General features: G+C 43.3%; 1 protein-coding gene across 1 annotated transcript in view; it reads left to right on the plus strand.

Annotated features, from left to right (window-relative positions):
- LOC115318164 (venom metalloproteinase antarease-like TtrivMP_A) overlaps window positions 1-26560 on the plus strand; it is a 47769-nt gene extending 21209 nt beyond the window's left edge. Inside the window, exons 10-14 of the mRNA XM_040213679.1 lie at window positions 692-803; window positions 1036-1203; window positions 13659-13791; window positions 14924-15028; window positions 26513-26560. Coding sequence (XP_040069613.1) covers window positions 692-803; window positions 1036-1203; window positions 13659-13791; window positions 14924-15028; window positions 26513-26560 — 566 coding nt within the window. The remainder of the gene's footprint in view (window positions 1-691; window positions 804-1035; window positions 1204-13658; window positions 13792-14923; window positions 15029-26512) is intronic.
- The last annotated feature ends 1052 nt before the right edge of the window (window positions 26561-27612 follow it).

The raw sequence follows: 27612 nt of genomic DNA on the forward strand, positions 1-27612 counted from the left end.
GCTCGATCCTAGCTTTGCGGTTGAGAACTCCCAGATCTGCTTCGCGAACGCGGATCCGCTTCCAGTGTGAACGCGCCATTAGTGCCCTCCAAACGGAGCTCTAACGGTACAACCTGACGCCAAATCTTTAAAACTCACGTTTGCAGATTCAAAAGTTAGAAGCAATTTTTTAATTTTACTCTGGCGAAATGAGTCCCGTTTTCGGTAGCCGACGTCACTCATTTGCATGCATTGCTGGACTTCGTCGACTGCCTTCGTCTTATTGTGAATTTCCCAAAACTGTTCACAATTTTTGAGTCAGCAAGTTCTGAAACTTTGGCATCAGGTTCGAGCACCGAGCGCTACATTTGACCAAAGACTGGGTGTGTAGTTTTTCGTTATTTAGCTTTGCGCTGAAAAAAGTAACTCTTGATGTTTGTTTGTGTATTTGTTTTGCTTGTAGCTTTCTGAAGAAACTTTTCCCTGTAAGCACACCGCCAAACTTCTAGATACGGCTTGTCTCCTTGGCATTCGAGACTTTTGCACAAGCGGTCATGCCTCGGGTAATTTTTAATTATTAGTGGCTGAACGTCTCATAATTATAAATAGCTGCTTTTTCAAAGAGGGGGATTTTCACATCACAGCGTATTTTTAAAGCTTGAAAAAAACGTTATTGAATATCTTTGGTAAGCAACAAATGGATTATTTTCAGGTAGCTCCTATTCCGGAATGGTCTGCGTGAAAGGCGCTAATGTGGGAATTTCCGAGGAAGTACCTCCTCTGTACATTAGATTTACCACAATAGCCCACGAAATTGGGCATTTGTAAGTATCTCGTCGCTTCCTTTATAAACATATGTGCTCAGCGTTTCACCCGGGAGAAGCTTTTTTAGTCACCGTTAGTGAATTCCATGGCTTTTATCATCGCGATGGACAATGCGATAAGGGCCGATAAGAAGCGTGACTATAATGAGCCTTGCTTTGCGTATCTTAATCTGTCACTTATTATAGTGTTGAGCATTATATGGTCTTCTTAGCATGAACAATATTTGCGCAGGCTCGGGAGCGCGCACGATGGAAGTGGTCCCTTGAGAAATGTCAAGAATCATCCTGGTGCTCTTGACTGCAAGTCCAAAGTCAAATACATTATGAACTCTGGAGGGCCTCTTGGACCGCCTTTCGCGTTTTCGAATTGTAGTGAGAAGGGTATGGAATTTGTATTCAAGTAAGTATTTGCTTAACCTTTCTTAGGCGCTTGCATCATCGAACCTTTATTCTTCTTTTGACCCGTGACATTTCCTATGCACACTAAACATTATAACACCCATAATCGTGTAAAAAGGGTGTAAGTTAGGAAAAACACCCTTCTTACACTTCATTTACACGATATTTGAATATCGGTGGGTGTAAAAAGGGTGTGCTGATGTTTTTCATCCCTTCCACACCCTTTTTACGACCTCGCTTATTGCGATGGCGTCTGAAATCGTGTAAAAAGGGTGTATGGGCGAATTATACGCCCTGTATTAACACGGTGTGAAAGGGGCGTTATGGCGATGCCAGTCTGATACACCCATGATTTCATATCCGTTAATGCTCATTGCTTTGCTGAAACTGTTGCTGATGTACGGCGGTATAAACATCCAGTATAATTAATCGCTACACGAAGTCGCGTATGGTTAGGAAATGATGGAGTATAGTTTTTGAACTCCGATCGAACTCACCGTCCCACACGAGCCGAAAATTACGTGTCGCGTGTGCGTCAGTTTCATCAGTTCAACTTCGATTTAAAAACGAAACATCTCCACTCGCAAAAGATGAACGAAGACGTGTCAATATACAACCCAAACAGCACACAGCATTGCGCCGATATAGGATCAAATATGAAAAATTGCGCCGTTACCATTTTGGTCCAGCCAATATCTGTGAAAAAAAAGGATGGGTCGCGGCGACGCCATCCTGACATACCGTAGGCGATGCCGTTTTTGGTTGAGCGTCAAGATTCCCGCATGAATGGCCTATGCCGGCGAGGTATGTCTATTTCTTAACCGCCTAAAATCCGACGTTAAAAAAGAAAAGAAAAACAAGATGAAGCAAAACGGAATCTGCTTACTTTTAACCAGAGAAAGACCTCCTGCGCTGAACCACTGAACAAACTATGGGCCGTGGCGCCCTCATTTCGTGTATTACAAACTCACCTGACTGGCCCTCGCACTACTTATAGCACCTTCACTGAGATTTTATTTTTGTGTGTAGTTCTAACGAAACAATTCCGCAAGACAATCGAAAGTGCCGAATTTATGACACCCCGGCTATAGTACGCGATCCTTAGTTGACACCAAAATATCTAGCCTCCCGACGCTTTTTTTTCCTTTTTTTTTCTTTTTTCGTACGGGCGAAATTGCATCTCTTGTTTCATGCGTTCGAATTTGTTTTGTGTTATTTATTTCGTGATTTCGCGGTCGGCATCAGAGCACGCACGCCACTGCGTGAAGCAAGTCCTGACGTGTCCCATTTTGCGACCCTCCTTGGGCAGCCCAGGTGGCTTATACAAAGCCGCAGAGGGAGATTAGCTGCTTTGTCCACCCCTCTTTGACCTCGTCTTCTGATTAGCCTCCACACCTTCTTTTGTATCTTCGTGTGGCTGTGAGCGAGTGCGAAGGCCGCTTCTAGCAAATCAGAGGGGTGGTGTGTAACACGTGACCGTTCTCCGTGGGACAGGGACGCTTGGACTATAATATGTCACGTGACTCGCTCCGACGCGCTGATGGGCTCACTGGGGCCGAAGTCTTTGCCGTATTCCAAATTACGGTGAGTGTAGGGGCCACGTAGGTCCGGTTTCTAAAAGGCTTCCGTCAGGCGTCAGTGTTCTTCTGTTTTTCGTGCGTTGCAGTCGCAGCCGTGGTTTTTCGTCTTGAACGGCCGGAATACGTTCATACTAATTTTTTGGTAATATATGTGAATTTCGTCGGAGTCCATAGAATTATTGTGCTGTGTTTGTTGGACGCGTTTCGACAAAGAACTAACTGCTCGTCGGCGCTCGTGAGACTTCCGCTGATTGTGATCGACCGCCTTCATCCTCGACATTGTGTTTGCGTAGTTTTGTGCTGCCCTAGTCGGATTCTGCATCTATCACGACAGAGAGCTGCTCATCGGCGACGGCGAGAGTTCCGTTGAATGTGAGCAACCGCCTTCATCCTGGACGTTGTGTTTGCGAATTTTTCTGTGGTGCCCGAACCGGATTATGCAACTATCACGGATTACATGAGATCGGTGTTTTATTTGTAAGTATACTCTGCAAGCATGCTTCTGGTAGTAGTCCTGCTTCCGTCTCAATAGACCATTTTACTGTTTACAAGCATGAACTGCTGCTTACGCCTCAATCAACTCCCGGTCGTTCCGTCTCTGCCAGCCTGTCGAGTTTTGCCTACGTCAGCAGAGCTAGAAAGCTTTAAAGTAGGTTTAGGCGAAGGAAAGCCTTATTTAAAGTTTGAGTGCATTTATTTTAAGCCTCTAAGAATTTTGTAGCTTTGTCACAAAAACTTAACACTAGGTCACAAATGCCAGCATTTGAGGTTTGACATGGGTTTCTCGCGAATTCGCGAAAGAAGATGAGGTCCATGCACGTTTTTTCTGGATTCAAAAAATAAAGTGTTCCACATGTTTCAATTTGTTAGCAATCATTTCTCCGTAAATACTTTTTGATGAAGTGCTGTGTTACACATTTAGTATAACTTCTTGTAGCTGAATGAAGTGAGAGTTACTGCGCAGGCGAGCTGGTGAAGGATCATGGTGAAAAAAACCGAAGAGTAGGACAAGACATCGGGACAACACAACACGTCTCAAGACATTTTGAGGCAGTATTGTGTTTTCCCAATTTTTTTGTCACTAGTCTCGGGGTTTACCCACCATGCTCTTCTAGCTGCAGTACACGTTTTTGGTAGGGTGTACTGCTGCCATCACACCCTAATAAATAGGTGTAGAGCAGAATCACTCCTTTCTGTGTAGGGTGTAAGGGATTACACCGGTTTTTGAGGGTGTGAGAAATAACACCATTTTTCTAGGGCGTTTTTGTACACCAATAAGGGGGTGAGTTGTGACCCATGCCATTTACACCAATAAGGGCGTGAAAATGTTTAGTGTGTGCCATTATTTCAGCCTAATTTTGAATGTATCGTTTGCCAGTTGACGGGGATGTTACTTCCAATCGTAGTTACTTAAATCGTAGTTCACTTAAAAGGTAGCTGAATCCATCAAAAGAACGACGACGCTAAAAGCTTTTCCATAATACGGTCGCATGTTCCTTCAGCTGTCATCAATAGTTGAAAGGAACTTGCAACTCACGTGTCATTGGAGAGGCAACGAGGCTGCAAGTTCACAGCAATAATACATTGTATCGTGGTTGTGCTGTTATTCTCACTATAAACTAATTATGGCCATTATATCGAACTGAAGAAACATCAGAGCGTTCACCAAAACGTAGCTGAATCCATTAAACGTGACAAATAACTTTTCTTTTTAGTCCTAGTACGTCTGTCGTTTGTTTAGTGCAAACGAACTGAACCGAAAGAAACATTACAAGGTTGATTGATGCAACGCTCTTAAGGCCCGGTCACACTGAGCCGACAGTCGGACAACTCTATTCAGCAACACGAGATGACGCGTTTCCGGTGACCCTCTCACATCGCGGCAACAAGAACCGCAGGGCAACATGTTGCAGTCACCCGGAATCCGTGTTGGCCGATTTGTTGTCCGACCACCCTATCACACCGCGCTGACGGCGGGCCCAACGCTGGGAACGCTCCACGACCTTGATTGTTTACCTTCGTTCGTGTGTGGCGAGGCGTCGCTGGGAATGCGACTCTTCAATGTGCTAGAGCATTCGAAGGTCCGGAAATTGCCACGGAACGACATCAACTGGTGACTGTGGTTAGAAAACTTGACACGGTGAGTATTTTCCACCCTTTATATTATGAAGATGTTTTTCATTCGCTGACAACGATATAGCCCTATACGAGGAAGATGAAATTGCCGATATATGTTAGGAATCTTCGACATCGTATAAGGTGTTTCTGTTCAGTTTTTTTTTTTTCTCTCGTGCAATTCCTATTTCTACTGTAAAATTGAGTTAGCGCCTGCAGTTCCCTAAAGCGTATTTGGTAGCCTGGTGTTGAGCTGAACTGACAGTGCTTAAAAACTGCGACGCCGACATGATCGGCCTTCATAAGAATAGGTAAAATGAATATTTTTCCACGCTGTATACTTGATTCCGCCTACTATGTGATCGCTTCATTCCCCCGAAACGTTCTGGGTATTTTAGAATACATTCAGGTGTCTGGTAGCGCCTGTTTCCTAATGCCAAGAGAGCAGGCTAAATATCGCGTTCTTCGATTGCATTTGTAAGGTACGACGAAATCAACCAAATGTGTGTAAATGAACTAAAGAAAGCAAAAGATTCCATCTTTATTGAAGACCTACGCGGCCTTATAAAGACTGACTCGAATAATTTGGAATGCAGTTAACCCCAAGCACACTTCCAACCCCTTCCACTTTACTGATTGTTCGGGAAACAAGCTGGATGCTGTTGACGTCTGTGAACGAGTTGGCAATTTCTTTAGTGAAATGTTTTCTGATTAGTGAAATGTTTTCTGACGAAACCTTTCCGTTGCTAGTTTTTTTGCCTGAAGATAGTATACTGACTCATATGGCTCCGATCGCTATGTGTGCGACTGGTATTCAGAAACTGATAGAATGTCTTCGACCAAGTTGAGCTCCAGTCCCTGGTATAATTTCAACGAAAGTGCTTAGGCTCTGTAAATAAGAAGCTTCCTCTCTTCTGTGTTTACTTTTCCAACAATCCTTACCTACTGGTAAAATTCCTGCAAACTGAAGAGAAGCAAAAGCCACCCTACTTTTTAAGACCGGTCAAAAGAATGAGTTGACGAATTATAGACCAATCTCTCTTACAAGTGTACCTAGTAAGCCTATGAAGCATGAGATTTTCTGGAATATTATGGATCATTTGTCGGACAACAACTTTCTCTTCCTAAACCAGCACAGTTTCCCGCGGTATCATTCTTGCGAAACCCAACTCTTTGAATTTGTCACAGACCTTCATCACAACCTTTAGTCTAAAAGAGAAACCGATGCACTGTTATGGACATTAAAAAAAAAACATTTAACAGGGTACCACATCAACGACTTCTTAAATTACGCGCTTTGCAAATAGAACCGTCTGTCATACAGAGTAATTGAACTTCCTCGTCGACCGCTCGCAAAGTGTCCGCTATGAACGCGAATCCTCATGTCATCGGAAAGTAAACTCAGCAGTACCACAGGGAACCCTGCTGGGCCCACTACTTTCCTTTTGTACGTAAACGACTTGCCCCCTACTATCCACTCCACCATCCATTTTTACGCCAATTATTGTGTGATTTATAGAAAATCATCGAGCATTCATGATTGTATTGAACTTCAGAACAACTTATTTACAATTAAAACATGGTGTCTAATGTGGCAAAAGAAGATGAATATTTCCAAAAACGAAATGTCAAAATTTTAGTACTAAGCGAAGTGCGGCAGAGTTTTACACACACTCTCTTCGATTGGGTTCTTGAACATGTGCGTACATATAAATATCTTTTGGTTCATTTCACATCAAACGTGTCTTGCGAAGCCCACATCAATCACATAAGTGTAAAAGCAAATCAAAGCCTCGGTTTTCTAACTCGAAATTTTCACATGGCCAACTGGGAAGCAATGCTTATAGCATATACCACCCTCATTCGATCTGAACTTGATTGCGCTTCTTTATTATAAAATAAAACCACATCAGTTTTATTAGACAAAAAAGACTAGAATCAGTTCAAAATAGAGCCACACGCTTCATTCTTAAAAACTACAGGCGCACAAGCATCACCTCACTAAAGGAAAAACTCGGAGTACCAACTCTTGCACACAGAAGGAAAAGCTCAAGACTTGCAACATTGCATACTTTGCACTACCACTGCCCATAAAAGAGAGAACTATTTTGCCGGGCTGCACCACATATTTCTACGCGCACTGACAATTCGGAAAAACTTCATTTGGTCACTCCACGAACGAACCTTTTTAAATTATCCCCATTACAGTTGGCGACATACGAATGCAACTCCTTTTCTGATAATATTGTAATCATCCAAGAATCCTTTGGTTTCAAAGATTCTCTTACCACTTACTTAAACGCATAGCAAATGTAACACATGTTTTCTTGTTTTATTTATTTTCTGTTTGTTTTTTGAATAGTGACGTACTTGCCCCCTTTACATAAAGCCGGATGGGCGCCTTAAGGATATAATAAATAAAATGAAATAAAATCAAGAATCATTATCATAGCGGTCGTTTTAATGCTTTTATTTTTTAACCTTTGCTTTCTTGCATTATTTTAATAATACTTTATCACCAGGCGAGTATAGACATGCCATTTTATTTCACTAGCAGTAATGTGAGCTGGTCTCTTGGTAGTTCCAATATCAACACTAGTTTGAACGTTCACGAGCGCCTCTGTGACCTTTTCGACAAGCACTTGCCATAATTATGCAATAACAACATTCATAAAATTATTTTAGCTCCACGACAGCCTTTTTTTTTATTTATTTATTTATTGTACCCTCAGGGCCCGAGGGCATTACAGAGGGGAGTGGGTTACAAAGTAAAATCACTAAAAAACAAAATGACAACCTAAGAATAGAAACACGAACATAAGAAATTTTAACTTAGAAAAGTGGTTAAACAACGCTTAAACATGATGGCATCTGTTACAGACACAACTGACGATGGAAGGTGGTTCCACGTGATTGTTGTTTTGGGGATGAATGAATTATAAAAAGTAGTGGTTTTACAAACAGGTAGACCGATTTTGTGCTGGTGATCGACGCGTGGCGAGACATATGAGGGAGGGGTTAGTAATTTTTGATGCAAGGAAGAATTGTGATGATAAATTTTATGAAACAGACAAAGACGGGATAACTCACGACGTGAAGAAAGGTTAGGTAGGTTTAAAAACGTTTTCATGGATGTTACGCTTGCACTACGGTGATAGTTAGTAAGAATGAAGCGAACAGATCTATTTTGAATAGCTTCGACTGCTGTTGTAAGTAAGTCAGTACCGGGATCCCATATAGGGGAGGCGTATTCCAATTTTGAGCGGAGAAGGGTTTTGTATAGCAGTAGCTTGAGAGATACAGGGACAGATGGAAAATTACGTTTGAGAAAGCCAAGCATGCGGTTAGCATTGTTAGTTATGTAGCGAATGTGAGGCTCCCAAGATAGGTTCGATGAAATATGGATCCCCAAGTACTTATACGATGATACACCTTCCAACAAAACACTGTTTAGATAGTAGAAATTAGAGTGCGAGTTAAGACGAGAAACAGTCATTACTTTACATTTGTTAGTGTTGAGCTGCATGTTCCATTTGTTACACCAATTAGAAACACAATCAAGGTCAGACTGAAGGATAGCAACATCAGAGGTGTTAGTTATTTCTCGGTAAAGAACGCAATCATCTGCAAATAAGCTAATAGAGGACGAAACGCAGGAAGGTAAGTCGTTGATAAAAATAAGAAAGAGCAGGGGACCTAACACTGAGCCTTGAGGTACGCCTGATGTCACGGGAGCTGGACTTGAAGAGGTATTATTCACAGACACAAATGGAGATCGGTTATTAAGGAAAGCGCGAATCCATGAAAGTACATCCTGATCAATGTTAAGTTTGCTAAGCTTATGGAGTAGTAGATTATGTGACACCTTATCGAAAGCTTTGGCGAAATCAAGGAAAATACAATCCACCTGGGAACCATGATCAAGAATAAGGTGAAGGTCATGAGTGAAGGTTAGTAGCTGAGTTTCACACGAAAATGATTTACGGAAGCCATGTTGTGCAGGAGCAAAGAATGAATTGGATTCTAGGTGTTGAACGAGATGAGAAAAAATAATATGCTCAAGAATTTTGCACGGAATGCTTGTTATGGAAATGGGACGGTAATTGAGAGGAGAATGATGATCACCGGTTTTATGCACGGGCACCACTTTACCCACCTTCCAATCGTCAGGTAAACAGCCTAGAGTAAGTGATTGCTCAAATAATTTAGACAGTATTATAGAAGAATACTCTTTTGTTCTCAGCAAAAATTTAGAATTAATTCCGTCAACTCCCGCGGAGCAGGATATTTTTAGCTGTTCAATTATCTTTATAATTCCACTTGTTTGAATTAAGATGGGATACATGGGCAGAAAAGCGCGTTGTTGAAGTTGAGGTAAAGTTGAAGAAATACAGTTTGAAAATGATTAAACAAAAGTAGAATTGAAAACATTTGCACAGTCATCGGTGGAAACAGGTTCACCTGATAAAGTAAACAGAGACAGTGTGGTGTTTTTATTGCCGTTAATCGCCTTCCAAAACTGTTTGACGTTGTTGGTTAGTAGTGATGGCAGGGTGATAGAAAAATAAACTGACTTTGCATCCGCGATTGCACTTTTATAAGCCTTGGCAGCCTCATGATACTCGAGCCATTTAACCTCCGAATTTGTTAATTTTGCTGCACGAAATTTGCGCTTCTTTTTATTGGAAAGTCTTTTTAGAGTGTTATTGAACCAAGGGGAATTCGAAACAATTGGGATGTTACGTAGCGGTATATGTTTATTGGTTAGGAGCTCAACCTGCGTCTTAAACAGTGTCTAATTTAATTCTAAAGAACGGTCAGAAAAGGGGTCTAAGTAATCGTTAAGAAAAAGGCCAAGGGCACCGTTAATAGAGTCATAGTCACCTCTACTATAGTCTCGTATTTTTTTAAGAGTTCGCTGTGCTGTTTTGGCTGGCACATCAAGTGAAAAATGTAGTAGCGAATGGTCGCTGAGAGCCGGCATGAAAGTAACAGAAGAAATAAGTTCAGGTGAAGTTGACAAAATGAGATCTAATACGTTTGCAGTTGTAGCAGTGATTCGAGTAGGAAGAGACACCAGCTGCGAAAAACTGAAGTCATCACATAACTTTATAAAATCTTCCGCATCTGATGAGAAAGGGTTAGAGAAAATATGCGGGTGAGACCATTTTATTTGAGGATAATTGAAATCACAAAGGAGGAGTATAGGAGATGAAGGAAAGCGCACTATTATTGAGTTCAAAACATCATGAAGATTCGAAACAAAAGAAGGATTAGCTGATGGCGGACGATAACACACGGCTAAGATAACTTTTTGGAAGTTCAAACACAAGCAACAACAAACTATTTCTAAATCACTATTCAAACGCACACAGAAAGAATCAATATGATCGGCAACTGCCAATAAAACGCCACCTCCATTTCGTGCACCCCTATCACAACGGTAGACATTAAAACGCTTATCACAACTAAATAATTCACAATTCCGAACATTCGATGACAGCCACGTTTCGGTTAAAGCTACTACGTCAGCGCTACAAGAATCAATAACTGAACACAATTCATCACGATGACGTAAAATACTCCTTATATTGCTAAAAAGTGCTGACACATTTTTGGAAGAAGGAATAGCACCCACGCCCCTTGCCACATGTTATGGTGAAGAAGACGCTTGATGTGTGTTACGAGGCATGTTAACGTTATCTCCTTCGCGCCTATCAGATGAGGGCGTTTGATGCAAGTTAAGGGGAGGCCTGTTGACGTTATCACCTTCACTCCTATCAGGACCAGCACCGAGATCAAACACTTCGTCAGACACTGAGTTATACATATAACACCTCTTGTTAATAAACAGTTTATTGTAGCGTAGTTGAAACACATTTTTAGAGGCTTTTCCAAACTCAGTTAGTTTTTTCCTAGCTTGGCGGGTTGCTGGCGAGAAATCTTCACAGATGTAAATGTCACTACCTTTCAACTTAAAACGCGACGAAAACACATAATTCTTGACTTTATAGGAGGAGAATTTCACTATTGTTGGGCGACAGCGATTGGCACCAAAAGCACCGATGCGGTGTGAGCGCTCAATGCAGTCTGGGGGCACCTGTAGCTCAAGAGAGCCAGAAGCAAGCTCGAGAACTTTTCTTTCAGTAACGGACCAAGTTTCGGACGGAGAATCCGCCAAACCATAAATAATTAGATTATCCCTACGTGATCGATCTTCAAGGTCGTTTAGACGGTCATTCAAAGTGACGTTGTCATAATTTAATTTTTCAGCGAGACATTTCACTGTGTTAAAATCTTGGTCAACCAATTCAAGCGCAGATACTTTATTCTCGACAAGCGTAAGTCGATTACCGATGTCGTTAATTTTTCTTTCGATTGAACTCTGACTTTCTCTTATTTCTTTCACACTGTCTAGTAAACTGTTTTGCCCAACTTCAGATTTCAAAGATCGTTCATTCATATCCCTCACCAGCTGCATCAAATCCGCGAATTGTTTCGCTTGAACGTCGCTCATGGGGCCGGGATTAAGTTCAATGTCGCCCGAAAGTGCTAGTAACGATTTTACCACATCATAACACTCAATGACCGTAACACAAATAACACTTGGGCATGGAAACAGCAGAAGAACGACGTTATTCGTTCGTCTAGTATGTAACGACGGAGAGGAACCCACCTGTACAATGAAGCAGAACGGATTAGAAGACTGCATCCTCAGGCTGTTTCCATGCCGACTGACAGAACTGGCGACGTTCCACGGTTTTGAAGCCTCGTTGATTAGTGTCGATGTCTATGGGGTAGCTTCCTTGTGCCGGGTAAAAGCATACTGCGGCCAGTACGCGAGTACGCCAAAACGTACGTCGGGTTTATCTTGAAAAACTGGAAATCCTTCCGTGGCCAGCGTTGTTGTGACGATGACTTGAGAGAACGGCGATGCCCAGACAGGCGCTGAACACAGGCAAAGCAGGATCTGTACAATGGAGCAGAACGGATTAGAAGACTGCATCCTCAGGCTGTTTCCATGCCCACTGACAGAACTGGCGACGTTCCACGGTTTTGAAGCCTCGTTGATTAGTGTCGATGTCGATGGGGTAGCTTCCTTGTGCCGGGTAAAAGCATACTGCGGCCAGTACGCGAGTACGCCAAAACGTACGTCGGGTTTATCTTGAAAAACTGGAAATCCTTCCGTGGCCAGCGTTGTTGTGACGATGACTTGAGAGAACGGCGATGCCCAGACAGGCGCTGAACACAGGCAAAGCAGGATCTGTACAATGAAGAAGAACGGATTAGAAGACTGCATCCTCAGGCTGTTTCCATGCCCACTCTGTTTCCATGCCCACTGATTATTGTTCGATAACATTTTCCAAGCCTCTATTTCAGTAAGCTCATAAGAAAACGACGTTGATAGGAAACTAGCTCTGCCCTTAAAGCTATATGTGTAGTCTTGTTGTCGGCCCGAAATTCGCTCAGCCAGTCATCAGAGCTGTTTTTTTGCGCTTTTTTTTTTTTTTTTTTTTGCTTCAGAAACAGAAGCATCAAAGTTGCTTCTGTTTTGTTGTTTTTTTTTGCCGAAAGCTTTCATACCAAGGTAACTTTTTCGTTCTCATCCATGTTGTGCGACTGTTGCCGCGATGTGACAGGGTTGTCGGACAACATCGGAAAGGAGCAACAGGTTGCACGATTGTTGGACAACATGTTTTGTTGGTGTTGCCGCCGTGTTGCCTCAGTGTTTCAGGGCCCTTAGAATTTTCGAAAGGCACGCATTTCGGATAATTACTCCAATTATAGAGGCATTAGTATATCGGCTGCCTAATGCTAGTGGAAGGATACTTTTTTTTTTTGTTTCTTCGTATGCGTTCAGTAAAAATTTAAATGTTGTATTATTAATCTAATGTGAATCAGAAAAACATTCGGTATGAAAATATTCCCTTTAGAAGAAGAACAAGGGGAACAGAGGACAAACGGATATCTCCAAACACAGTTAATTTCTCCTCGCTGTGTTGAGATTTGTGGTTGTACTTTGTCCCTTTGTTCCTTTTTCTACAGCGATTATTTTCATCATGCTTTTCCAGCTCGCTTGCACCTTTGCATTATTATCATTATCATAATAACCTTAATATGCAGGCCATTCACCCTTCCGTATTGACAAATCTCATTTGCATGAGAACTTTTTGCGTTCAATAAGCACATAGGAATCATACAAGATATAAAATAACATATGAGAACTATATAAGAAGTATAAAAAACTTGTGAAAAGTTTCTCATATGTTCTCATATGTCTTATATAGTTTTTTACGGTTCTTATATGGTTCTTATATGTTCTTATATATCTTGTATGATTCATATGTGCGAATTGGGCACAAGAAATTCCTCATACAAATGGCATTTTCTCTAGGGTTGTTGGAGCTCGACCGGCGGCAGCTGATAAAACCCCTTTGCTCTACTGACGCCTAACTCCTGATTAGCTCAGTTGGTAGAGAGCTCCACTAGAAATAGAGATGTCCCTGATTCGATACCAAAACCAGGCGGATATTTTCTGTCGCGCACCAGTTACCTAGCTGTGTTTGGAGATTGGTGTTTGTCCTTTGTCCCCGTTGTTCCTCTTCTCCAGGGAATATTTTCATCGTTCTAGTGCAGCTCGCTTGCACCTTTGGATTAATTGAATTATCAGAAAAACATCCGTATTTCTCCCATTGCACACACTTATATTTCGATATATTGTTCCTTTAAAACATATTGATCGATTCTTGTTTATTTCCAGGCTACGTGGAGAGCAATGCTGGAAAGCACAATCCGACTATGACTTTTTTAACGTCACCAAGGATGTTGCGGGCCGTTTCATCACACCGGAGACGTTTTGTCGACTCATTAACCCGGACGAATTTTCTTCGGGCGTGAGCATCACTCCCCTTCCCCTTTGTATGCCTTTCCTGTCCCTGAAATCCGCTCCCCTACCTCTCGGCAATGCGCGCAGCATGCTGAAGGTCTGTCCAAACAGGACACGTTTAGTGCAGCCACACCATTTGCTCTCGCTGCAAATGAATGGTTTCCTTCCGTCCCAGTCCGCTTGAAAACTATTTTTTTTTACTTTTTTTTTCCGCTGGGGAAATGCTATTCACGACTTGGGTTCTTGGATAGAGGTTTTAAGGGTGCTCATCACGTAGATCCGGAGCCACACGCCTTGCTGGCTGTCGTCAAGACCTCACTGTTGTTGGCAATCGCCAATCTTCTGAACGATAGTAAACGATAGTCGGGAGGCGAGGAGGAAAGGCGTGCTGTTTCTATGGCTGATGCCCTCGCTGAAAACGTTGGCCCGCGCAGCAAACTTCACGCCCTTTAGAACCGTCCACACTTTTCTTATTTTTTGCTGTGCACGGAATTTTTTTTCTGTTTGGACAACCCTTGAGTCGTGCGCTAACAAAGAGGTTTTCAATAAGAAAAGCTACCTTTCACGTAATGCCGATTATGTCTGTGCTGTGTCATGAACATACGTCACAGCTCAGGCTGGCATAGAGCTACGCACTTTATGGTTGGAAAAGAACAGTCTCGGTTTTTTGTCTGTGTAAAAAAGAACAAAGCCTTTTTTTAATTTGTTTATTCACATTAATTCAAATGCCTCTTAGGTATTGCATATATAAGGACTAGACCGTTGGATATAAAACCTGGACGTAAATGGACGTGAAATCGCTAAAGATGTACCGGAAATAGAACCTACTGCACAATGCATTATCTACCACAAAAAATAATATAAGTACGACTTAAGTTTAATATTTTCATCCAGTTAGGGACCTTAAAGGCCCATAGGCATAAAATAGGTCAACACCTCCTTATTCGCTGACCATCTGTCCCAATTGAAAAAGCCATCGCTTTCGGAGGCCCTTAGATATTTGCTGTAGTGTCTGTGGTTATGTGCTCATGTGTTCTACAGAATTTGATATCTAAATTAATATTGAAAAAGTAATCAAACGTTTTGTCCCACAGCAAATATTTGAAGTTAACTACTTTTCTTGCGACAAATACTTTCAGAGTATGAAGGACTGCGTCATAACGTGCAGTAATTCGGACTTTTGGTCCGTAACGGAGAACACCTACTTCGCTCCATTTGGCTACCCATGCGGGAGTAATGGCGAGGTAGGATATCCCAAAATACTTTCTTTTTTTAGTTTTCAAGCAGCTTCGGGGGCATGGGTGTTTCTGATGAGTGCAGGGAAAAGAACCTGTCAGTTAGGGCAGTTAGAGTACCAACAATGTAAGAAACGCATTAAGTGCCGGGTACTGAACATCTTACCATTGCTCGGTAGCCAATAAGATCTCGGCATCAGTGGTTAAGAACGTCGAAGAGCCGATCACGCTCTCAGAATCAAGACCATAATGGTCCACACCCTGCGATCTTTCAGCTGACAGCTACTCTATGTGTGCTTCAACAACGGCTTACCAGTATATCATCTCATAGCGAACACTAGGTAGACAATTAATGTTATATATATTTTAGTTAGCTCAACTCTTTAGAGGTGCAAGTAATATCCGGCTCCAATCAATCTTCAGTGGTACACAGCCTGCTCTTTTAGGCTTTTTAGATTTATTTTCAAAAAGGCCGTGATTGCTACACTAATGCAGTCTGCCATCTTTAATGGTGCAAAAATATAATGTCGCCCCAGCGACCTACCAAGTACACCTAAGTCACCCAGGGTGGATAGATTGGACAAAAACAAGCTGAACTTCTCTTTGTTGCACCATCAGACGAAGATAAGCTCCTCTACTCTTGATTATAAAAGGTTTCCTTTTTTCCACTCTCCTCTCCTCTGGAGTTCCCTCTGGCATTGTGGAAAGAGTGAAGAAGTTCGTGAGACCCAGGTAGCACACCGCGTCGGCCGGTATCGGGACTACGCCGGCCGGTCCCGGTAACAGGATGGCGGCGCCCGGCCATTGGCGCCGGTGAGCTACCGGCCACGGCCGGCGTCGGGGTTTCGTCTTGCTCACTGGCCAGTTCCGCCGAAGAAGTTACAGTGACTGGCCGGCATCGGGTTTTTGCTGTCTTTGCTGGCCAGTCTTTCTATGGAGGTTCCAGTAACTGGCCGGCATTGGTATTTTGCTGTCTTTAATGGCCAGTATTTACATGGAAGTTCAGTAACTGGCCGGCATTGGCACTTTGCTGTCTTTGATGGCCAGTATTTACACGGAAGTTCAGTGACTGGCCGGCATCGGCGCTTTGCTGTTGAGGCTGGCGAGCCCCGCCATGGAAGTTCCGTTTACTGACCGACATCGATTTATCTTTTTTTTTCTTTTGCCGTTTTTACTATGCAGTCAAGTCCTCCAGATTTTGACGAACTGTGGCAATTCATGAATAGCGAGTGGAAATATTTGCGTAGATCAATCCTTCGCAAATAACTGCCGACGCTGGTGTATTTGATCCCAGCATGGCAGGGCTGACGTGTTTTATCGCGAAAACGCGAGAAAAAATAATGCGGCGTGGAACATTTGCAGTTCAGGATTCGAGACTCTGACCACCTACGCTATGAAGAATAAATTACACAACACCGAAAGACACCTTTTCAGGAAGCTAGTTTAATTTGATGCACTATACTTAAGGTCGGTGGTATGCGCACGTGTTTGGCACTGATAAGAAAAATAAAATAAAAACGGTATAGCGGAGAATCCGAGTGAAAAACAACAACCACAATTAACAAACACGTGGCATGATTGAGCACGCGCTTTGAGTTACAAAAACAATAATTTGCATTACATTGCAGAATCTGGACAAGAAAGAGATGTGTGTTTTGCCTATGACGCTGCGAGATGTACACAACTTTCCTGAGATCATGTTATTGGTGATTTTAATTGAGTGTGAAAATATGCTATTTCAGGCAAGAATCGACTATTTTCTGTGGTAGCTACGACCATCTAACAGAAATATTTCAAATGTTCACATAGCCAGATGATCTGTCCCCGATAGCTTATGTTATACGACATACCGCACCAAAAAAAAAAGTAAATATAAAAACTTTTTTTTTTTAACACGATAAAACGGGAAACACAAAGGCGTTGTGGGTGTTTACACTGCCGGGTTTGTGAATGTGACCCCTTGGCGCTACAAAACATAAATGTTATCACACCGAACGATATCGTTTCTGAAAGCTAGTTTATTTATCCGCACTGTTCTTCGATCTCAGGAATAAAAACATTATAGGCCTTATAAAAAAGTAAAATTGCGGAGCACAACCTCAATAAGTAAAACCAGGGGGCAGGCGATGGATATCACTGATGTGCCAGAACAAAATTAAGTACTACTTTACGGAAGTCAGAAAATTAAGAGATGTGCTCAATACGTAGCGCGCTATGAGCTCAGGTAAATAACTGCCTTAAAATAGCGGTATTTTTGTTTTAATAGTGGCTAAAGGTGACCGCCTTCAGACAAACTTCGGCTGCATCACTGTGGCAGTTTGACCATTTACATACACATTTTCCCATTTTTCTCTCAATATTCCCATTATTATTAGCTTCTTTACTTCGTTGAAAGCACTTCCGCTGTTTGCGTACTACACCAACCATCCTATTAGCACGGAGGGAGCGATTTATCCCGGCAAACAGGAGGGCCACGGTTTGTGCATTGCATCAACTCAAATTTGGGCTCGCACTTTCTATTTTCACATTCTGCGTGACTTTTACCCTAAAGTAGGGGGCCGGCGACTGCAAAAAACACAGCAAATATTTAAAATAATAAAAACAAGAAAAAAACGCGATAAAAAAGAAATTAGAAAATTTTCTCTAGTGGGATTCGAACCACCGACCACTACATTACTAGCAGGACGCGTTAACAACCAAAGCCAAACCGACATACAGGACGTCTGATGTTTTAGAAGATTATATGTCTGCTGAAGTCGGTTGGATACATTGTGTGGTTAGTTTCGTATTTAATTTTTTGCTACGTGTTCAGGACGCATTTATATTATTGTGGCAATGTTTACATGCTAAATAAGTTATTATTAATGTGTGTACTAATGTTTTTTTTTAATTTGCATTGCTGGTCGCTTTATTGCAAGCGTGTTGAAGATAGTTTCCGTAAAGTCGCTAGATATCCATTAGAGCCAACCAATGCAATCCAATCCAATCCACAGCCCTTTTTTGCACGTTTGGCCGGGCGTGTGAGTTTTCATATCTCTGTCTTCAGGTCAATTCACCGATTAGTCGTGATGCGTGGAGTTTATCTTAGTTTCAAATGTGTCTAAACAAGAAGGAAGCGACTGTGAGCCGTGGAACTACGTCAAATCTGCTCAACAGCCAAGATCATGGTACGGTCGTTCCAAAGTAAGTTCCTTTCTTTGTCTGTTAGGGCTAGATTATTCTTTCCTCCGTTCAAAATCCTTGTTATTGTCTAGATCGCTTGCTTTTACCAGTATTACTAATTGTGCGCGAATGGGGTAATGCGAGGCTGTTTTTCTTCGTTCACAAATAGGCTGCATACTCGCTCGAGGTCCATCAGTAGCGGCGGAACGTTTGGGGAGATGGAGGTGGGGGGGGGGGGGGGGGGGGGGGGGGGGAAACCGCGGCAGCGCTTAGGCAGCGGCGGGCGCGCGCGGGGTGGGGAATGGGAAACCGCGGCAGCGGCGGGCGCGGGGGGGGGGGGGGGGGGGGGGGGGGGGCCGTCCCGCCGGCGGGTGGAGGCGGAAAGGGGAAGGGGGGTTGTTTGATTGCCTCCCTCCACCGTATTGTTCACTGGTAAACTAGAATGTCTGGAAGAGCGCGGTGCCCTCCGCCTCTATTATTTGTCGCGGGCGTTGGCCGTTGCAGTGGGACAGCATCGGCGACATGGAACTTTGTGGTGTCGTCGGACGAAAATCGGTGTTTGTCGCTCTAGTGGGACGAGGCTTTTAGAGAAAACGTGAATAATTAGCAGATACTGTGAAAACCATACAAGGGGATTATTTTAGGCCTTTATTATTCTTAGTATGGGCGACCAATGTGTCCGCACATCCGTCCGTTACCTGAGCTGCCAAGAAAATTGTGTTTACAGTCTTATGCATATGGGTGGGAGTTAGCACATTCCACTTGGACCTGTTCGAACTTTTGCTAAAGCTCCTTTCGCATTCTTTATTTTTTTTCTTCTCCAATTTGTGAGTTGGGAGTCTACACTCGTATGTAGTGCATGTATTCCTCTCTTTTATTCCTTGTTTTTTGTTTGTTACTTTTCAGGATGTTCAATCAGAATGAACTCACCACCTTATTACATGGAAAGGCTGTTGTTATTTCCAAAGTGTCTGTAAAACAGTCTACCTGACATCTTTTGCTCACGCCCTGGTTTCTGAAGCTCGCATTCTCCGAACACAGCCTTTCTGATTTCTCTGATCCTTTTTCTTTTATGTTCAATAGATCAAGTTGTGAGTGTGCACCAGTCTGCGTCCTATGTGTTCCTGTCCTTTTGTCCTTGTCTTTTTGTGCACTTTTTTCACGTTGGTCTATGATATTTTTTATCGTATATTCTAATCTGTGTTTTCATGTTTATACTTACTGCAGTCCTTACCGAGTAGAAGTTGGCATTCACTTTCGCCATTCTGATGCGAGTGTCCTGAGACGACACAGAATGACAGCTTCCTCTGCTGAAGGCCAGGCTTCATGGAAGACTGCCAAGGCTGTTCATGGTAAGGTTCTTTATATATTGAGCAATATAATAGAAACTTATTGCTGATAGGATTGTTTTTAACGCAGACTGTGTTTATGGACTGACCTTTAGCAATTCCGATGCCATTCACGTGGAATGAAATCCTGTAGGGAAATTGCGCATCCCATTCGTAAGCGGAATGCTGAGTTTACAACAGAAGTGCGTCTCGACTTGCTGCCAGTATTGCTGTGTGTGTTGTGTTTGCATTTTTATTTGTTTATTTAGTGTTCCCAATAATGGCTGAAGCCTTCCCATTGGAAGGGGCAACACACAAATGAACGGCAAGAGAGGTGAACAGCGCCACTCACGCCGTTCGCCACCCCACCCATTGGTTTTCGATGAGGCTTGCAGTATTGGTCTCTATGGTATTTGGTCATATATCGCACATGAACACAACCAGGGCACTGCGCCTACAATTCAGCACTCACAAGATTTGCATTAATACACCCTGCAGCTGGTCGCACTTTCAGAGTCATTTTAATGTTGCAAAAATGAATAATGACATTGGCATATTTCTCGTGCCAAATCCTTCATGCCTGTTCCGAACTCTGATCCCCACGAGATCACAGTAGAGTCGCTTCTGTCGTACAGTAAAACCTCGTTAATTCAACCCCCGCTAATTTGGATAATTTGAACTGCCGATTCGGTCCCGTCAAACGTATGTATTAGTCAATGGCAGCAAACGCTCATTAATTCAGAGGGAACGCGGCGCGCTATCGTAAATTCGGACGAATTCGGCAGGTGGCGCTATCTACCGTCTGTTCCAAAAGGTATAACCGATATCCATCCGAAGTGCGCACGTGATTTTTCCGGTTTTCCCATGGTTTTTCGGTTCTCCGTGTTTCGCACCAGTTTTGCTCTGGATCGCCGTGCTTCAGCGCGTTACTCTCCTGGCAAGGAAGCGGCAGAAGCATTGCTGCAACGGAAAAAGGGTAGCACAAGTGACCGACGACCGGAATGGCAAAATCGCGACACGCGGGGCTATTGTTCCCGAGTGTGCCAATAGCGAGAGTGACAGTCACGTTTTATGCCTCAACGCGGGGATCCTAAAGCCCGCCGTTTTAACAACTATCCTATCCCTCAATTTTTCGTCGGCCACCCCCGCATTGTAAATTGCAACGTGACTGGCACTCTCGCTATCGGCGCTCGAGAAAAATGGCGCCGGGTGTTGCGATTTCGCCGCCCCGATTACTGGTCAGTTGTGCTACTCGTTTTCCGTTGCAGCTGTACCAGGCTAAGAATTTAGCGACGAAAGTGGAAATACTGAGGGCCTTAAAGGGCGGCGTCTTTCGACAACTTATGGAAAGTTACGAAGTCAAGAGAAGCACTTTGGCCACGTACGTAAAAATTTTGGCCGATATCCTACGGGCTTTTGAGAGCGAGAAGTTCAACGCGAAAAGAAAGCGGCCTTGGAAGGTGGTGCACCCGAAACTAGAAGAGGCCTTGCTGTGCTACATTGTCAGCGCACGGGATGCGTAGCTCCGACAGTGCGAGTGCGGTGGAGCACTCGACCGCGCTAAGGAAAGTTGCCGTCTTCGCCCAAGCGTCGTCCAGAAAGCAGGCGGTAATAACAGATTTTTTTTCAAAATAAAGGTTTGTCACAGGGCAACGTTTTCGCGCAGCTTTCTTTGTCCTTTCGATATTTCTACTTTCGGTTAATTCGGACATTTTTGCCGGTCCCATGAGATCCGAATTAACAAGGTTTTACTGTAGTGGCACGGCAGATTCTATACTTGTTTTGCTTCAATCTTTGTAAGGGGGACGCTGTAATCCAATTCTACTCATCTCTGATGTACTAGATAGCACCATATTTGCAGAGATAGTCTTCAGATTTTGTAGTTCCAGCAAAATATATTTCAGCTTATAAAATATTTGTTATTTGGCTTGTAAATTTTCAAGCAGATCTAGATTGAAGGCAGCAAATATCTTACCTGCAGTCATGGTATGTGTCCGAAGTATATTGCATTAAAATAATTGACCCAACCTCTTATTTTTGTTTTCAGTGCCTCTAGCGAATTGTGGATGCTAGGATTGCTTTTGTTTGTTTCACATAATCTACAACACTTTTTTCATCTTTATACTCTGTGCAGCCCTTGCCGAACGGAAGCTAGCATCGACTAGGCCAATTCGTTCCTGCATCATCAGCCAAGCCGAGGATCAGGTCCATGGCAGTTTGCGAAGGTTGTTGATGGTAAGCTGCCTTATATATACAGCTGTGTAATAGCAGCTTGTCCTGGATGACAATTTGAAATGCGTGTTTATGTTTTAGAAAGTGAAATTTGCATGGGCATACTTGCAACGTGAAACCTCACCAAGCCTGTTCTGATCTTTCATCCTTTTGAGATTTCAGTACAGCCGTTTCTGCTGCACACATACTGCCTACTTTGGCCAAGTAGAGACTTGATCCATATGAAGGTAAGCAGGTGATTATCAACTGCTCAGTGCTGTCCGTGGTGACGTTCTCTCCTTATCAGATGACTTACCATGCTTGGTTCGCAAGGCATTTTAAAAGGAGAGCAAGTCCGCTGGTGCATGATGCTCCCAGTACTGAACAGTCGACGATCGCTTGTTCACACTCGTAAAGATCACGACTGTACTTCAAGCTCGGCAAGTGTGACACTTATGTGATTCAGCCATTGGCTGTGCAGTATAAAACGCGCCCAATTGGCAACTTTAATGCAGTCTCGTGTAGTCCCATTGATGTTTTCTTTTGGCATGCATGATATGTGTTCACACTTTTTTTCCCTCGCTTACCGATAGTCCTAGCTGTCTGCAGAGAGTGAGTGTGAAACATGCCAACAAGCCTCTAAAGCAGTATGCAGTGCAATTTTGGTCTATTGTGCAAGCGAGGAAGAAGACTGCTCGTTTGGCTAGGCTGTGACATAGACATTAGATAGTTTTATCTGAGCATTGTTAGACCCGCTCCACTCAAAAGGAAAGCACCTGCATGCACACAACGCTCAGTCAGCAACGACCAATTGGAGCGCAGATGCCGATGGAGAAGACAATTCCTGCACCCCTATGGCCACTGCCGACTGAGTGTTACGTGCATGCCTGGTTAATTTCCCGCTCAGTGTCTGAGCTGAGCGGGCCGTAAAAAGCGCTCAGCTAAAACTTTTTCTGATAGGGGGTGGCTGACTCATAGATATTTCAGACAGAGGGATGGCCGACACTGCTCACATCAATTCTCAGTGTGAGCAGCTCTCATCGCAATACGGAAATTATGATTAAAACTTCCCCTACCCGTTTCTGAAGGTTTTGGGACATGTGCTCCTGGCAGTATTGTCGGGCTAGACATCATTACACCCAGATCCACTCTAATAAATTCTAAGAGGATGAAGTCAGATGCCACATAACTTGTGCAAAACTAAATCTGGAACTCACTCCTCCTTCCTGTTTTCCACTGTATTGAGAACCTTGTCCCAGTATGTGATGGGTATGTGAAGAAAATTGACCAGATAAACAATATCACTTAGAAAATAGATGTCCCATACATATTAACCTGCATCTACCAGCCACTGTACACTACCTCACTACTGATTTGGTATCTTTCAATTGATATTCCTGAATTGTTCGCACCTGTAGACATTTTAATGATGATAACGAGGGAATGTTTCATCTCATGGGATGTCATATGCTTAAAGTAAGTGAGGCTTGTGGGCATTTTAAAGGGCTAGGGCATGCCGATGGAAAACACTCAATGTGAGTTTGATGGTGGACGCTGATAATATATACTAGTTTTTGTGTAAGTCGCTATTTTTTATTTCATGAAGTCTGCAGATGACTTTTAGTCGTCAAGTTGCCATTATGTGGGAACCGGGGTGTCATACTCTGCAATGCGTTACATGTTTACCTGTGTCTACCCAATCTCATTAGTATGTGTACAACGGTGAGCTGTATATGTCAAGGATATGATTTGTCATTGTCTCAGTAATGCTAATGAATCGCTATGTTTACCTAAAAATGCTGAATGTGGATATCGGGGACTGCACACCTGTCGTAACAAACGTCAGTGTTAAAGGGGTTATGACACGAAAATTAAACTGATAGATTATTCTTGAAATGGAATGCTCATAGGCTACTTAGTATATACACCAAGTTACGCGATTTTTAGAGCTCTGGGGATTGCAATATTCAATTTATGAATTTTGATCATTTTCATCTGGAGACCAGGCAACACTGCCCAAGTTAGTCACACCATGGTGTCCATAAACCACGTGACCATGAACGCTCTCTTATTCTAGGCGCCCTCATGATCGCCCAAGCTCTCCTCGCCGCGGTACGATTAAAACGGCTCACGGAACTCGGTAACCCGAACGCTACCCTCGCTCTCACCCCCGGTCCGTTCACCTTCCATCCTGCATGCGCCTGCGAGATATTCCCGGACGACGGTGACCACGGGGAGCTCGTCCGTAACTCGTCGTCGCTGGAGCTGGTTGCCAGCGGGTCGCAGTCAAAATGAACAGCTTCCAACATCTCTTGATAGCAATCACTATAATTGCTGCGGCGATCAATGTCGAACACTTTGACAAGGCGAGCGATGCCGTAGACATAATCGTCGCGGACCGCATGCTCGCAACGTGGAAGGTAAACGAAGAAGCTGAGGCTCGAGACGCCAAGAGGGCCAAGTCTGCGAGTGCGTGCAAGGAGACACCGCGCTGGAGGCTGACTACGTAGCCAACCTCCAGCTCCGCCCGGATCCGCCCCTCCGAGGGACCCGCATAGTAATCGATTTATCCACGAAACTATCGCGCCATTTTCAAAACAAATTTAGCAGGATTATAGGAACATACAATGGGTCCCAGCAGTATAGTTATCTCATATTTTATTTCCGGCGTGTCATAACCCCTTTAAACAACATGCCAACTACTCTGCCAAGCTCGCCCGTCTCTCGACATGCCCTTTTGAATTAAAATAGATGATTTCCACAAGCCTTTCTTTGAAGTGGGCCTTTTTCATACAAATAGCTGACCTTGATTATGAGATAACTGGACCATTTTCGCCCCTTGGTCATCCAGTGTGTTGTTACAGGTGTGTCCCTTAGGGATTCTTGTTTTGATATAGTTTCCAGATTGAAAATAAAATAAAGACAATTAGTGCATTAGCTACAAAAAAATTTCCTTTTACATGGGCTGCTTGTCTCGTGCCCCTCACCCCAGTTTCACGTCCAGCTGCTATTGATTTACCCTGTCATTCTACTGTGGTGTCGATTCTCTTTACAGGTGCTGTAATGAAGGACTTGCCTTCTCGGGTGCATGGTCGACTTGCATCACAAGCTGCATGAGAAGTGTGAAGAAAATTTCCTAGGCCCGTGATATGCAGCCTCTTTCATTCAGCGCACTCCTCTGGCGACAAGCACATGATTACCAGCCGACTGTAGCTTCACTGCAACTGACAATAAACAATGACGGTAACAATTTTGTATGTTTCATTTATTGTTTACACACATTACGTGTTAAAATAACCCTTGTTATGAACTACATCATTTCTATCCAGGTGTGAATTGCACACAAAACCAAATGTTCGCATGGAAAACAAGACCGTGAACTGTATGGTTTTAGCCCGCTAGCCTGGGGTCTTGCTGGTATCTTGCGGTACTGCTGGTACTATGCCGGGGATTTGTGCTGGCAGCAGCCCGGGAACTCGCTGGGAAAAAAGACCGGGAACTGTATGGCTTGAGGCTGCTAGCCTGGGGTCTTGCTGGTATCTTACCGTATTACTGGTACTACGCTGGGGGTTTGTGCTGGCAGCATCCCGGGAACTCACTGGGACGCCCAGTGCCGGGCGTCCCAGTCAGTCCCAGTCGCTGGCCAGTGACTGGCAATCTCACTGGCCCGTTGTCGCCCCACGGGGCGTTTCCAGCGTCGGGCCAGTAGGATCTTGCCGGCAGACCGGTACCGCCGCATTCCCAAACCAGCGAGTTGTGCTACTTGGGGAGGAGCTTATTGTGCAATCTTTTTTTTTTTTAAATCTACCTTTCTCCGAACCATTTTCGAAATATTACTCAGGCCCTTTTTTTTTTTTAAAGGGTTATGGGGCGGGTTCACCAAAAAGATGGTTTCGAATTTATGATAAAAATTGGACAGTTAAAATTCGGCATCGAATGTAACGAGATAACTAAGCCTCTCACAGTTTTACAATGCTAGCAGTACATCAATTATTTTATTTTTTTTAGAACTGAGATAAAAATTTGTATTTCACATGTAGCTTGAAAGAAAGACACAGAGACTCCGACGTTTCCCTAAGATACTATTGGGATACATCTGCACCGCGACACTGCCCAGTTCCGTGTATCTGCGATTTCACATTGAACAGAGAGGATCGCCAGCAAGAGCAATCTTTCGAACTGCGTAGAAGATAAAAAAGACAGCAGATTGACCAGGCGCATCTTACCCATTTCAAGCATTCTTAGGTTGATGTTAATTACCAACAACTCTTTGACGTGAAGCTCAAATTAATTGGAACTGTGCAATCTAATGGCTCGTTCAAAGCAACCAAACCCATTCGGCATGCCACATGTTGCTCACACACACATTATAACCGGACGGAAAACAAATAAGGAGAGTTCGTCACAAATAGCGAACAGCTCAAACCTACTTAAAGGTGATCTTGACGCAGGACGCGCTTTTTCTATGCCAGTATATAGTGCGTACACGTGTATGTTTGTTTTGCCTTAAGTTGTTCGCACATGTATACACCAATGTACTACAACTATATGTATTCAGACATCTTCTTGCTAACCTTGTGCGATTTTTGGTGAATGCTTATTTTTAACGTGTATTATCCTCCAAAAACCGAAACCAGGCCAGTACGCGTAATAAAGAGATCCTACGTTAAAACTTCTGCGTGGTGCTTAGAATCGCGTAGCAAGCATAAATTGACGGCTGGTTAATATTCCTCGGTGTCTCGCCACGACAAATTTGAGAAATCTGAGATTAAAATTGTTCCCTCTTTTTCAGCGGTGCTGGTTCGGAAAGTGCAAAAATATTGATAGTGAGGTGTCTTGAACAGTTCCAAGGTGGAAATTGCGCTCCCAAATATCCATGCCTCTGAAAAAGTATAAATAAAAGCGTTTTCTTTGACTTTCGCATTCAGCGTTATATGAGAAAATAATCACAATCAATGTATGTGTTTACAATATCTTTTTACAATAAAATGCATATTAGAACGTTTTATGAACTTCATTTAGCTTTATCTGAAAATATAGCACGAAAAACGAGATACAGAGACTTCACCTAACGGGTCGTTTATCTTTAATTTTAGTAGAATCTAAAAGATTCGTCGCGGCAGTCATTAGTCCAGGTTTTGATATCTGCCTTGCTACATATCGATGAAGAGCGAAAGCACTGTAGCAACCTGTATCAGATCAATCTAAGCAAATCAATTTTATTTATGCATTGCCACACAATACACAACAGCATGCACATATAAAGACTTTGTTTCAGTAGGGCAGTATAGCTATCTGGTTATCGCGTATCTTCTCGCACATGTCAGCATATTTCGTCGCCATTGCAACCCAACGTCTTCATCACGTGACAAAAATATGAAGTGAGCAAGCAGTAAATCAAAGGAAATCTTGTCTCAATTGAAGGAGTCATGGGTAAATTTAAAATACAAAGTTAGCTCTAGAAAATAAAACCGGCTTTTTTCCTTTTCCACAATAAAACTACGTATCTCAGAAATTTAGAACTTCGTTAATAAAGCGAATTCAAACGCATTCAGACGCCGCAGTATGTAGGAACCTTATTTTTGTCGACACCGTTTATTGCCTTTCGCGATGTGAGCGGGGCTGTCACATTACGAAGATCACTAATCGTTACGTGTCGCTGTAGCGCCCCAAGTGAGACAGAACACTGTGAGAGACTGAACGCAGAGTTCAATCAGCTTTGCTAACCCAAGACACGAAACAAGTGTGGTCCTGCTCGAGGAAGCTCGGCGTGAAAGAAACGCAGTCTTGGGCTCGCGCAGGGACGTGTACCAATGTTTCAGTGCACCACGGGCGCAAAAGGGTCTCGGATGAAAAGCTGGATGGACGTGCAGGAAAGATCGTGGCGTGCGA

This window comes from Ixodes scapularis, unplaced genomic scaffold (genome assembly GCF_016920785.2).
Source record: "Ixodes scapularis isolate PalLabHiFi unplaced genomic scaffold, ASM1692078v2 PGA_scaffold16__2_contigs__length_2301149, whole genome shotgun sequence".
Lineage (NCBI taxonomy): Eukaryota > Metazoa > Arthropoda > Arachnida > Ixodida > Ixodidae > Ixodes > Ixodes scapularis.